The 14,067-nt window shown below is 36.1% G+C and overlaps 1 protein-coding gene across 4 annotated transcripts in view; it reads left to right on the top strand.

Annotated features, from left to right (window-relative positions):
- Nucleotides 1-7,780: 7,780 nt before the first annotated feature.
- Nucleotides 7,781-14,067, top strand: part of COL28A1 (collagen type XXVIII alpha 1 chain) — a 69,496-nt gene continuing 63,209 nt past the window's right edge. Inside the window, exons 1-6 of one of the 4 annotated variants that reach the window (XM_074863838.1) lie at nucleotides 7,781-7,958; nucleotides 9,179-9,335; nucleotides 9,952-10,511; nucleotides 12,004-12,024; nucleotides 12,687-12,743; nucleotides 13,960-14,013. In XM_074863838.1, the coding sequence (XP_074719939.1) occupies nucleotides 9,215-9,335; nucleotides 9,952-10,511; nucleotides 12,004-12,024; nucleotides 12,687-12,743; nucleotides 13,960-14,013 (813 nt within the window). In that variant the 5' untranslated portion in view covers nucleotides 7,781-7,958; nucleotides 9,179-9,214. Of the gene's footprint in view, nucleotides 7,959-8,043; nucleotides 8,145-8,223; nucleotides 8,348-9,178; nucleotides 9,336-9,951; nucleotides 10,512-12,003; nucleotides 12,025-12,686; nucleotides 12,744-13,959; nucleotides 14,014-14,067 lie in introns of those variants that run through there. The other 3 variants (XM_074863822.1, XM_074863828.1, XM_074863847.1) reach the window with 3 other exon arrangements.

Consider the following 14,067-nt stretch of genomic DNA (forward strand, 5'->3'; position numbering starts at 1 on the left):
CTGGAAGGCTGCTTTTTCTTTTAGTTTATGTCCCTCTCTGAGATTTATTGTATTCGTGTCATGTCTGACCAAGGGGACTAGCCAAACTAGCCAAATCCTTTCAGGACTACAGAGTTTTGCATGTTGCAACACAATGTAAACACTGACTTTTTAAATACATGGCAATTTCTAATTAAGTTATATAAGACTAATTAAGTTATATAAGCTGCTCTTCCCTTTACAGAAAAAGAAAAAAATATCTAGTCTGATGTTGTTGTCATTCACATTACTTCTGTTTTGGATTATGATTACTTAAACTTGCAAAAATTATTGCTTAGTGGAGCCAAGCAGACTGTTTCAGATGTGCTGTTGTAGTCCTCCATGCCATGATGCATACCCAATAGTACTGGTTTATCTGATTTTAGGTAAGAGAAAGTATAAATAACATCTGGAGTTTGAAGCTGGGGTTCAAACTTCTCTCAGTCTATGTAAAATGTATGTCCTTTTAAAAATATGCCAAATTATACAGAGTCTGCATTGTGATTGTAAAAGTTGTGGGTACAGATTGGAAGGCTATTTCCCCTAGGTTTTAATATTTCTACTGAAATTTTTTTTTGCCTATAGAGATCATACTTTCATTCTTTGTATATGTGGTGGTTATCACTTAATTTTGTCCAATTTCGTAATAAAATCCTAATGCAAATTACTGTGTTCAAATACCATATATTTTCAGGGTGAAAAGGGTTCTGAGGGTCCAGTAGGTCCAGTTGGCCTACCAGGTCTTTCACCTTGGGCATTCAAAATAACAAGCCTTTTGAGTAAGGAAGGTGACTGATTTTAGATGTCAGATCATCCTTTGCCACTACATAGGGTTGGATAAGAGTGAAAGAACTTCTCAACTTCACTTCTTCCATTAGTATCAGTTGTTGTTGACTTCCTTTTTATTCACTGAGATGCACAGAAATGTAGGCAAGGGAATTGAAATAAAGACAGCAAGACTTCCACAGGCACATTTACTTCCTTAAGAAGGTAATTACTTCATTTTATTAATTGGAAAACTAATCTATGAAAATTTTGAAATTAATCTCCTACCTTTTTAGGATATCCAGGGTCCTAAAGGAATACCTGGACCAAAGGGATCCCAAGGTTTGGGTGTTCAAGGTCCAAAGATAACCTGTGAAAAAAAAGCATGATCTTAAAAGGATAGGACAAGGGATATACGTGACTGAGGACAAGCCTTTTTATACATTTAGAGCTCTTGCTTCTCGGGAAACTCATGAGATAAAAAGTAACTGTTCAGTTTGGATCACTACCAGTAGCTAACTGTTATAGGGAGAACTCCTCTCGAACTATATCTTGGTCACCAGGCGCTTCCAAACATAAATGGAAGTGTAGAGGCTTTACAAAGGGTTATTTAAAGGATTTGAAGATGAAATATGCTATATTCCAACGAGGTTCCTTATTGCTGAGCCTGACCAAAGCACTTTTTCAAACTGGTAATTTTTTGTAGCCACAAAGTGGCCACACAACAAATGATGTGATCGCCGCACATAAAAACTGTGGTCATCTTTGCTTTAAGCTGTCAGCGAAGTCAAACATTTTACAAAAATGATTCCAAATTCAGATTTTTAGGGTTTGGTTTTGGTTTTTTGTTTTGGTTTGGTTTTTTGGGACAACAAGGTGAGCCTGGTCCAAAAGGGGATTGTGGAATTTCAGGAACCAGACTGCCAGAAAGTAAAGTAAGTCTGTTTCGGAACGGTTACTGTTTTAGTCCTTGCTCTGTTTTCTTACAATTGTAAGTAATCATTTACTAGGAACATTTCTAAAGCCAGTATTACATGTCTTCCTAAGTGACACAACAAGACTGTCATTTGAATTCTCTGACACCCAGAACTGTACATACTTCAGCAGATCATATTACCTTGCTGATACATTTACTGACCAATTTTAGCTTTCATTGACTTTGTAGTGCTCAGAAGATCCATGTGTCCAGGTACTGGTGTTCCCAATCTGGGTATCTAAAAGAAATGTGTGAAATGAGTAGTTAGTTTCTCAGGATCAGATAGGAATTAAGGAGTAAAACCAGTTCTTCCAGGAGATATCCTCCCTCCTTGAAGCATTGTATCTCAGTCTTTTAATATCTTAGTCTTTATCTTCCACCTTCTATTACAAGGGGACAAATGTTTTGTCCAGACAGTAGCTTCATTTATTAGCTGTGTCCTGATTAAATGCTGAAGAAGTCACCCAGTATGAAATACTATCATTATGCATTATCATGTAGATACACCAGAGGGCAGGATTTAGATAGCATAAATATCTTTATAGTTTACATAAATTGAATTCAGCAACTAAATGATCCTTTTGTTACACTGATTGCAATCTGATTTTAAAAAGGCATATTATCATGGCTTTACTTACATAGTGTATGAATAACAGTGGCACTGAATTAAGACATATCTAATATTAAGAACAATGTTTTTTAAAAACTGTTTGAAATATTTACTTCAAATTGCATCCATTAGCTATGTCTCCTAGCCAGAAGAAAATCTACCATTCTTTATAGTATCTAGTGTCATTCTTATTGAGTGAAGAGCATACTGGGGACAAAAAAAAGTAGATTTAGGGCAGACAATTTTGGTTAATATCATCGACCAAACTGATCCACAGTGTAAGTCCTTTGACATACTACATTCATGTACTATAGAATAATCACCTTCTTCTGTACTTTTCTAGTTCTGTATCACATTTGCATTCAGTGTGGCTTTCCAAGCTACAGAATCATAATTTACTTTGTCTGTCTTCATACAGAAACCCTCTCTTATGTTTGTCAGTTCTCTCTGTTTCTTCTTTACCATTTTTGAGTTGCAGTAAGGAGAACACCAGGAGGTGTTCAAGGAGGATAGATATTGTACCAGGAAAGAAAGCTGTTACATGATTTTTTCCAATGGAAGAGGTGACTTAGCATGAATGCATGAACCAAAGGCTTTTTAACTTGAAATTCAGTAGCAACATAAGATAAATTTTACAGATAAAACTTTGTATTGCAGACCAGAGTTTTAGCATAGTCATGTAATGAATGCCTTTAGACGGATTTGGTAGTCCTGGGAGCTAGATGTACTGAGCATCTGGTTCAGAGCATGTGGTTCAGAGCAGCCATTGAAACACTGCTGTGCTAAACAGCTTAGCAAGAAGTTTTAATAGTCTTAAAAGCAATGCTGTAAATCTGGAGGCATTACTTACATCAGATTTGATTTCTACGTGATTATAAAGCTATGAAACTATATACTGGCAAGACTACTGAAAAAATAAAGCTCTGAATTGTAAATCTACAATCCTGTAGCAGAACTGTCAAGATCCTTATTGTTCTTCCAAAGCACAGTAAGTAGTGAAGAGCTTAGGCTGTTTCCAGAGACTAATTGCACACAACATGTAACAGATCTACAGATTTTCTAGCCAGAGAAATGCAACCAAACTTGACCCCATTGCTATTTGAATGCTGGATGTTTGTGAGCTCTACCAGGTTATATGTGTATTTGACCAGTCAAATTGTTATGTCTAAAAATCATAAATGTTAGCATTTCCTGATTTCTGCCAGATGAGAGTTGTATTTGCAAGTCCAAAAAAAGTGAGAAATCTTTGAACGCAGCAGGAAATCCATTCACTCAATTCTGTTTTGGCACATACTGCAGACAAATCTTGATGACTGCTGGAAAAAAGCATTCTTCTATAGCTGACAATCTGTTTCTGGATGGATAGGTGGTTTACAAGTCTTGATCTAAGCTTGCATAAGGGTAAGAATAAGTATGTAAACAGTATGAGTGATTCGTGTGACTGATTTGTTACTAATGAAATGCTTAATCGTCACCATCGTATCTGATCCAACAGATGCTGGATGCTGCCAGTAATTATCATTGTTATATAGCATTGGTAGTTATTTAGTGTAAAAGACAGTAATCCACTGGAAGTTTTTAGTCTTATTTTGTATAATGAAAGCAACATTTATTTAATGAAGACAATTAACTTCAATTGAAGAGACACATGCTCATCCGTCATCTGACAGGAGATAATGTAGAGATTTCTAAGAAGGAGGCCTTTCAGGAGCAGGCTGCAACTGCTGGGACAGCTAATCCTTCCTTGGTTGCATGAAGAAGGAGTGTGACCAGTAGTGCATATATGATTTTTTTCTGGTAGCAGCATGTTCCTCCAGCACATTTCATCTTAACAGAACATGGACAGACTGGCGATTCTGTGTAGGCATGGTAGTATGTACAATCATATGGCAGATGTACAACTCTCCCATGCAACCAGACTAGGGTCATCTCCATCTTTGGGAAAAGCTAAGACCCCACTGAGTTACTTAGTATGTGTTGATTCCCCTTTAAATGAGTTAAAGTTAGATATGCTGTCATATTTGTGGCTCACAGCACACATGAATAAATTATGGGCATTTGCCAAGATGTAATTTCTAGCTGAATGTCTTTTAAAAAGGGGATCTACCATTGGAGAAGCAGAAAGTGAGTACCTCAGAAAGTGTATGCTCTAGCAATAGAGGAGACCTTGCTCCCAGGCTAGATGAAGGGTGCTTCTACTAGCCTGAATGAAGGCAGAGATTTTTTTAGTGATGCCCTATTCTTTTCCTCCTATTCTTTCCTCTTCACCAAAATTTTAATGATATCAGCAGGAAAGGTACTCTGCTTACCTAAGAGCTCCTAGATAGTATATTCCATTGCTGTTATTTACATTTACTAAACAGAAATTGGTGTTTAAATTGTGACAATGCTTTGTCAAACTCCACTTGCTTCAGTGTCTGTGGCCAGGAAGATGAAATATTGCAATAACTGTTGAAAGTTTAGGAGAAAACCTTGCCTATAAGACATTCAAATACATTGCTATTAGGGTCCGTAGCTGTACCAAAAATAAAAAAAAACGAGGATTTGATTAGTGAAGTTTAAGTAATCCATTGTTTTTTCCTTGTATTTTTTCATACTGCAAAATTTGAAGGTAATCTGAATTTTAGAACGTCATTCTCCTGAGTGGATTGCTTCTTTTCCTCCCTGCTCATAACAGTTTTAACTTCCTTCAGGAAGAATGTTTGTATCCAGATTTGTGAAATGTGCCTTGTAGTACAGCAAGTTGTTAAACAATGAAGCTAACACTGGATTTCTTTGAGTCCTACATCCCCTACATCCAGTCACACAACAGTAACCTCAGATTTCCTAATAGTTCTGTTTATTGCAGTGCACCCAGGTATTCCTCCAGTGCTCGGAGTGCTCTTTTGCAGTACTTTTGCTCCCTTCCCGTATTACTTAAGTTCCTTGTCTTCATTCCCCTTTCCTGTCCTTACTGCTCCCGCCACCCCTACCAGCTACCCATGTCTTTTCCCTCTGTTCTGATAGGAGTTGGCAAATTAAGTGTCTGGTTTGCAGCCTTGGACTCTGATTGACAAGTTCATGAGTTCATCTGGACTGAGCAGACAGTGGAGGAAACTCAAGTAAGGGCTGACCTCTCTTTGCCATGTGTGTGTGTGTCAGGGGTTGGTGGTGGTAGATGCCACCAATTAACTACATGGCTCCTGTTTCTTATTAAAGGTGCACAAATTTAGTATCTCAGTTTTAAATCGGGTAGGAAGTAGCCAAAGAACTCAAAGGCTGACTTCATGCAATTCACTTACATCAGGAAGGAGGCTCTCAGGATTATGCAGGAAGGAAAAAAGTTTTCCCCACCCTGTCTAGTCTGCCATAGGGAAGATATCCCCCATTAATTTTAACAGATTTGGGTTTATATAGGTGTAGTAGATAGACTGCTGTAGATGTAGTTCAGTGAATTTATAATGACAGAAGGCTGGTCTTTGCTACTTGTGTGTTTATGGAAGCCCTTCTTGTTGCCTTAAGCTTTGGGAATCACTAAATGGCTTTAGTATTTTCCATTTTGCATTTTTAATTTATCATATGAAGCAACATTAAGCTTTTGAATTGTAGTTAGCTCTTTTTTTCTTTCTGTTTCTCCATTTTATGCATAAAAAATCTGACAAGGGAAAAGTACAACCAGCACTTGGGTCAGAAGATTAACGACATCTAGAAGGAAGAAATAGTTACAGGAAGGCCAGAAGAAAAGAATGTGCTTGTTAAGGAAGAAACTAATAAAGAAGGGACCTTTTGGAACTGCAAAAGCAGAAACTTATCTACTGGCTACGTGCAGCAATGTTTGTGGAAAGTAGTGAGGGGAGCTCTATTTAGAATGCACAGCAATATATAAAGGCTTGCTGCTATTTTTAGAAGGCACAGGAATATATAAGGGCTTGCTTGCTAATAAAACGTTTGAGCTTGGCTTCCAATCATATTGATTGTCTGTGGTCTTGTCTCCTGTGACCTGCATGGGAATTTGTCCCCACAAATCATAGCAAATCATCAGCCTTGTTAATGACATTTCTTGATAAGGAGACCAGGAATTCTCCGAGAGTAAGTATTTGCACTCTACCATGTTATGCTCTAATAGCTTTCTAAGGGCCACGCTGTGAAAGAACTATGCTTGAAGCAGAATAAACAGATGTGCTTTAACACTTTTTGAAAGTTGAATGCCTTCAGGGAAGACGTACCAATGGCAATTGATAAACATAGTATTCACTCTGTTTCTATGAAATAACCTGATTAAATCTGCAATATCAAAATCAAAGTTTGGAACTTCTATATTCTCTGCCTTTTCATCTTTCAGATGTGCTTTTCCTACAAAACTGGAAAAGCATAAATTACTTACAGAGAATGCAAAGCCTCAACGTTCATATTTTTTTGGTAAAACAACTATTCCTAAGCTTTGCCCACTACTTGCTATGCTGAAAGTGTCTTCTGGGTAATGAGAGGTATTATTTTTACCATGAAACTTCCATCAGGTTGCAACAAAAAGAGCAAACACAGTCTTTGGGTTTGTAAACACAAAAAAGCAAAGAATAGACAACATTACTGTCCTATAGAATTAGATACTGAGTTTGTTTTTTCTGTATATGTTTAAAAATAATACCTGAGACATAAGCTACCAAGGTCACCTCAAGTCTAGAAAATATGTCTTGAGAAAAGTTAAAGAGTGCAACTTATAGAGTATTTAGGCAGAATTTTTTTTAAGCTATTCAGTATATTTGGATGGTTAATGAACAACTGTTTATAAATTTTTAATACTAAATTTTTGATGAAAGATTGGACCTCTGCCAAAAAATCTGCTTCACTCAAAAGCAACTTTTTATCATGTTTTTGAAATGCCCAAATTATTTATATATCACTTGAATTTTTCAATCTACAACTGACACATTTCTCTGCTTGATCACATTGCAGTTAGGGACTTGATGTATCCCAGTGATGAAGCCTGAGGCCTCCCTTCTGCAGCACCACACAAAAGACCTCTCCGCTCTGTCCTGCCACCAAGGTGCCAAGGGATGTCTTGCCTCTTAGGCAGCGCCTGTCCGGAGGCTGGGCATTGACCTTTTGTTGGGCATCTGCACAAAACTCCCTCAATGCTTGTTATGGTTCCTTGATACTTACCATTGACATATTTTTCTCTCACCCTGATTTTTTACTTAACACTGTAGCATTACAATTTTACTCTGCAGCCTGCCATTAGATAGAGCAAATGTAATTTGCATGCAGCATACTGAGAGCTACTTAAATGACAGCTCCTTTTTAGATATTCTGTCTGTGTCTGACCATTCAGAGGATTTAAAGAGCAGAATTTCTGAGAAAAACAGCTCAGGATTATTATTTTTTTTTAAAGCTGCCTTTTATTCTTGTAATTACTAATGCAATTACCACCTTTGAGACATGCTCATGGTCCTGGCGGACTCACAAATCCTTGGGTCAGAATTCAGTTCTAGCCCACAAAAGATAATGTACTCATCTCACATCTCTGATCTCGTCAGCGCTGCAACTTTAACATGGACAAGCTGAAGAGGTGTGGCTAGCAAAGTGATGGATAAAGATGCAGATTGTCTAGAGGTGAGTTTTTTAATGTAAAAGTTCAGTTATTTAAAATGGGAAGACACTCATGATCCCAGGCTGACGCTGTCCCTTTAATAAAATGGCTTGGTCTCCCACTCAGCCCTGGCGAAGTGCCTGACTATCTTCATTTAAACTTTGGCCGGCTAAACAGCAGTAATGGACCATAAAGGAGCTAGATGCAAGGTAGAGCCATCTACAAGTGGATAGGCTATTTATTTATAGATTGCTTCATTTTTGTAAACAAAATGTATTTTCCAGTATGATCTACTGGACATATCTTCTACACTGACAGCTTATTCAATCCACAATTTGCTTTCTGAATGCCTTCGAAGGGAAGAGAATTTCCTTTCTATTGTTAGAGGACTGCACTGATGGTTTCTATATAGGTAACTGCTTGATGACGTTGAAAGAGGATTTGGGAAGGATATTTAAATTTAGTATATTATCTTTGTTATTAATAATACTTAAAATGAATTATTGTAAATTACAGGCATTTTTTGTAAATCGGTTTTAATGGAGTTTAGTTTTCTCTGGAAACATGTTGAATTGCTGACTTAAATGTAATATATATTTTATTAGTGTATATTGTCATTAGAATATTGTCTTTATAGAAATATTGCACACATTCTGTTACAGCCATGTAACATTAATAATACATTCATGTATTGAATTTCATTACTAAGCTGTTGTTTTTTAGAAGAATAAGTTGTTCATACTGATGTTGCAGACCTAGGTAATATATCTGCATCCCAAAACACCCAGACCTTTGTTTATTCTTAAAAATTAGGGATTTCTAGAAACAAAGTATATTCTATGTTTCTAATATTTCTGCTAATTTGATATAATTAGCTTAATAGCGAAGTATGTTAATAGCAATATGCATTAGTAACAATTTATTTTACCCTTCTTTGTTAGATGTTCAGATGAAAGCTAAAGATAGCACTGGCTTTTTTTAAGAATGAAAAGGGATTGCTGTGTTTGCTCTATCCATATTTCTTCTCTAATAAAACAGGTTCCAATATACATATGAGCTAAGCTGGGATTGTACTGGCTGCAATGCTGAAATCACCTACCCAGTGACTTTTTATAACTGTTTTTCATATGTTGTCTCTAGAATTGGGCTTCCCACAAATGTTTATTCTGTATGTAAAGTATCTGTATTTGTTTATTTGCATCTACTAATTAAATATTCACAGGTGGTTTTCTACTTTTAACAGCAAGGAAGAGTTGTCTAATTTGGGATCAAAGTCACTATGCGGAAAAAACACTTTTTCTTTTGCTTTTTACTTCTGTCTGTGACAACAAACCAGATAGTATATGGGCAAAACAGAAAGAAAGGAAAGAATTCTTATTCTCTTGTGCAAAAAGATGAAGGTAAACCCATTTTCTTAAAATTTCTGATTGACCATATTGTATGTCTCTGCATATTTCAGGATAATTAGCTAATAATTGACAACTTATACATGCATTTTAAAAATGTGATTTATTTTGATTATCAGTCCTGGAGAATACTGTGGTGACATTTACTTTATCATGGACTCCAGTTTGATTGATTTTCATTGACACGCATATCTCTTTTAAGATAAATGACAAGAAGCCTAATTTTTAATTTGAAATTGCACATATTACAAAATCAACTAAAATGCTAAAACAATCCCATCAAGACTGTAATTTGAAAGTTTATGTCTGGAGACTGTATTTAATAATACTGGTATGAACTAAAATAACTTATAAATAATAATAATATGTAATAAATAATAAATAATAAATGTATTAAATAGTTTAATAAATAAATAATGATTTAGTTACTTGACTTTAGTAGAATTTCTTGGCATTTACAGTGAAATTTATCCTTAGAATTTTTACTGGGAAGGCAGAATAATCCTTGGGGAAATTATTTGAGGACTGGAATTGTTGCAGAGAATTATCTGAAATATGTTGTGCAGGTGTGCCCATCATTCACAGATTTAACTTTCTTGTCCCATTACAGGTGGTATGTGTCTTGTTGATATAGTCTTTATCTTGGACAGTTCAGAAAGTGCCAAAAATCAGTTGTTTGATATACAGAAGAATTTTGTTCAAAACTTAACTGACAGCATTTTCCAGATGAAGCCAGTTAAGTCCCAGAAGTATAATGTCAAACTAGCAAGTATGCAGTTCAGCAGCACAGTCAGCATTGATCATCCCTTTACAGCCTGGAAAAATGTACAGAATTTTAAAGACAAAACCAAGTCTCTGGGCTTTATTGGCCACGGCACCTACTCCTATTATGCAATTTCCAATGCCACTCAGCTGTTTAAAACTGAAGGTCGTAAGAGAAGTTCAAAAGTGGCTTTTTTGATGACTGATGGTGTGGATCACCCAAACAGCCCTAATGTCCAGGGTATAGCCACAGCAGCTAGGAGTCTTGGAATACATTTTTTTACCATTGGCCTTTCTAAGAAAAATGTCCAAGAAGAAAAATTGCGCATGATATCTGGTGATTCATCCTCTAAACATGTCTTATGCCTGGATGATCAGAACCTGATAGCTGATGTAGCATTGGAACTGGTAAGTAATTCTGATGTTAATTTTGTCATCCACCTATCCGTGGCAGATTTCATTTAACTTTGATAGGTAAGTCCTGAAGGCAGTGCAGAGGTTTGCAGGTGAACCAGGGCTGGAGCTGGCCTCAGGCTTGAAAGTTCAGGAAGGTTGTAATGATCATGTGGGACATCTGCAAGACCTGGGCTCCAGCATTGATAGCAGAGAAGGCCAGTAACTATGGTCTTAAGAATTAACTTCAAGAAAGTCTGCTGATGCCAATACAATTCTTTTAATTGACTCGAGTGAGATCAGGTTTCCAAAGTACTGTAAATCTACCACTGTAGTTATTAATTAAGGGCACTTAGCTCTCTGCCCTTCTAGCACAGCATAAGGCACACATAAGGAAAGGTAGGGAATACTAAACTAATTTCTTAGTTTAAAGTAGACAAAAGTGTTGCTGTGAGGGGTATGTCAGCTGGACTTGACATTTCTCGCTTCTGAGCAATAATGTGCAAAGTGTTGGGGCAGTCTAGGAAGCATTTGGGGTTTAAAATCCTAGAAAATATTTTTAAGTAAGAGAAGACATTGCAAATAATAAATTAAGACAATTTGGAGGAAAATAATTATTAGAAAATACAATAGCTTTAATTAGGGAGTAGTCCATGCAGAATTTATGTAATATTTTTGTAGTCTTTTAGAGGTCGTAAAAAAATAATTTTGAAAATTTAAAATCAGAAATGGAAACTTGCTAGTTGATATGTCTAAAAATAAATGATTATGTTGTGCAACTAAGCACGTGTCTAGAAATCTCACAGATATGGTAAGTGAAAGGCATTTCTGAAATAGTTTATGTTGTTACAAGTCTATATTTTGTACCTGTGAAGGTATGTATTTACAAAAGAAATTTCTTCCCTGAGATCTCACAGAATGGTGCTGTCATGAGGAATGTTTTTGTGGTACATGTCTGCTACATGAGAAGTCAGGACAGAGGGAACTTCTTCCTGCCAGCTGCTGTCTGGGGATTTGTGTGCCTGGACAGTAGTAGCTTAGCTGCACTGATCACTGATGGAGGGACAGGGTATTTTCCAGTATATGGGGTGTGTCTCTGAGCATATGATAATACTTTAGAAGGTAACTTGTTCTCATGTATAAGGCTGATAAAATCACTGAGTCCTTCCCCTATATATTATGTTATTAAGACCTTCCATAGTAAGGCCTTTCATTAGGAAGTCTTTTCATATTCCCCTTGTTAGCATTGTTCCTTGATATTGTCATTTGTTTTCTGATCATTATGGGTCACATGAAGCGACCCCCTATTCCTACCAGAGAACCCTTTTTTATACGAGTAGTTCCACAGATTGATTCTTACTACTGTGAGGAAGGGATGAAGGATGAAGGTATTCACATTCTTTACCATTCACCTTGGAAATTCTGTGAACTAGAGAAGAAAAATGGTTAAATTAGTACTCTGTTAAATTAAATCTATATGAAAGTAATATTTTCCTTTTCTTTTCAGGAAGCCTTGCTTCAGAAGCAGGTAGGTTTTTTGAGTTTTGTGTGTTTTCATTACTCTTATTGATACTAGGTCTCCTGATGTCTGCTTCTTCTGTAATGCAACAATACTCCAGGACTAATCAATCTTCCTTCCCTGAGTAAAGCTTCCGATCATGGTTGCTTTTATTTTAACTTTTATGCATTTCTTCCATCCCTTCTCCTGAGAAATCTACAACTTCTGTTTGTTAGTGAGTAGTATGAACAGTAAGACATAAAGAACTCTTCCTACCAGAGTGACATAGGACTAGTACAACACGTGCAAGTTCATTAGTGGTGTCATTAGAAAACAACAGCAATGTCAAAATTGTCCAAAAATTATGTAAGATTTCACAGTACTATATACTATGTAAATTCTACCTTAAATGTTTGTAGTTACAGTAGTAACAGATTTATTTGTTTTTGTTATAAATAAATCAAGAAACTGATTTTGAGTGGGCTATACAGAAGTGTAATGTTGATTGAATAAGAAATGTATATATTAGAAAATAATTTATTTCCTGTTATTCCACTTTTATGTTCTCTAGTCTGTGGCTAGGCAAAACCAGAGTTTTTGCTTTAAAAATTGTATACATTTGAAATTTGAAATTGAAATTGAAATAATACATTTGAGAAATGTTCTCCTTAATGTTTCTATTAAACTTTCAGTGTATGCAGAAGAACTGTGGGTGTGAAAAGGGAGTAAAAGGAGACAAAGGTGATTCTGTAAGTATGTATTCATTTGAAAAGCCTCAAGAATTTGAATTTTAATCATGCACAGTATTTTAATTGGTTATTATGTCTGTAAAAAGCAAGACATTAGCTGTGCATGTACTGCAGAAAGAAGTGATGTATTACAGCATATCACTGTTATAAGAAAAAATCTATTCATAATCACATACTATCTTAGAAATATATTATTGGGTAATAAAACACTGTGGATAAATAGGTACATGATTTTGAAGCCCAAACCAAAAAGTTGTTCTTGAATCTTGCAACAGGGAAAGAAAGGTTCATTAGACAAAGGTTTACTTCCACTAGCAGCTTCTGTTTGTGTAAGAGAGAAAGGTTCAAAAGATTGAGGGTGATGGCATATATGAAGAAAAGTCTAAAACTGCCTCCAACATTCTCTTTTCTCTTGTGACACTTCAACACATAAATGATTCTTGGCTCTGGTAAAGAGAGAGAAGTGGGAGTTCAGACAGAGTGTGTTCTCTCTGATCTCTTTTGTATCTTTACTAGCTCTCCCAGAGACAACCAAGGTACATATGAGGTTTTTGCCTTTCTCCCTAGACACTAAGCAACTGGCCAACCAGTGTGTAGCAGGTTATCACAGCAGGGCCTATCATCCAGTCCCTGGACTCTGGATAATATGTATCTGGAACTAGAACCCTTATTTCCAGTTTAAAATTTAAGATCCAAGAATTTTAAGTTATTTTATCCAAAATTGTTATATGTAACCTATTATATATGTATTTTTTATATATATACCAAGCTTTCTAGTCCCCACCTTCATGATCCTCCAAACAGGAATAATGGTGTAGTAATTTTTTTTATTTTGAGGCTGCTGCATATTGACACTAAGCTGTTCTGTGCATAGGGCTTTTTAAGCAAAGATCAGATAGTGGTGGGTATCTCTGAAAAATGGGGAGGAGGAACTATGTATGTTTTTTGTGACACCTTCCTGGTTAGATTTTCAAATGCTCTGTAGAAAATGTATTTATCATTGAATATCGATAAAAACATCACAGACACCTTATAATACCAGATATTTTTTTTAGCTAAGTGAAAGTAGTGTCACGCATGCCATACCTGAATCAGTGTGGATTTCTACCTAAGCTTATTCCAAAAAGATTTTGGCCTGCCCCCAACACACAGTCTTAGAGAAACTGGAGAGTTTTATCCTCACAATGGTAATGACATGTTCCCTGCTTTGTTTCAGGGCAGTGCTGGTAACAGAGGGGAAAAAGGTGAGCCAGGACCTAAAGGAAACAAGGTAAAGTGAATTTAAAAAAATAAAGCAAATTTCTATCTAGTTTTATTCAAATCA

The sequence above is a fragment of the Strix uralensis genome, chromosome 1, assembly GCF_047716275.1.
Source record: "Strix uralensis isolate ZFMK-TIS-50842 chromosome 1, bStrUra1, whole genome shotgun sequence".
In the NCBI taxonomy this organism is placed as follows: Eukaryota; Metazoa; Chordata; class Aves; order Strigiformes; family Strigidae; genus Strix; species Strix uralensis.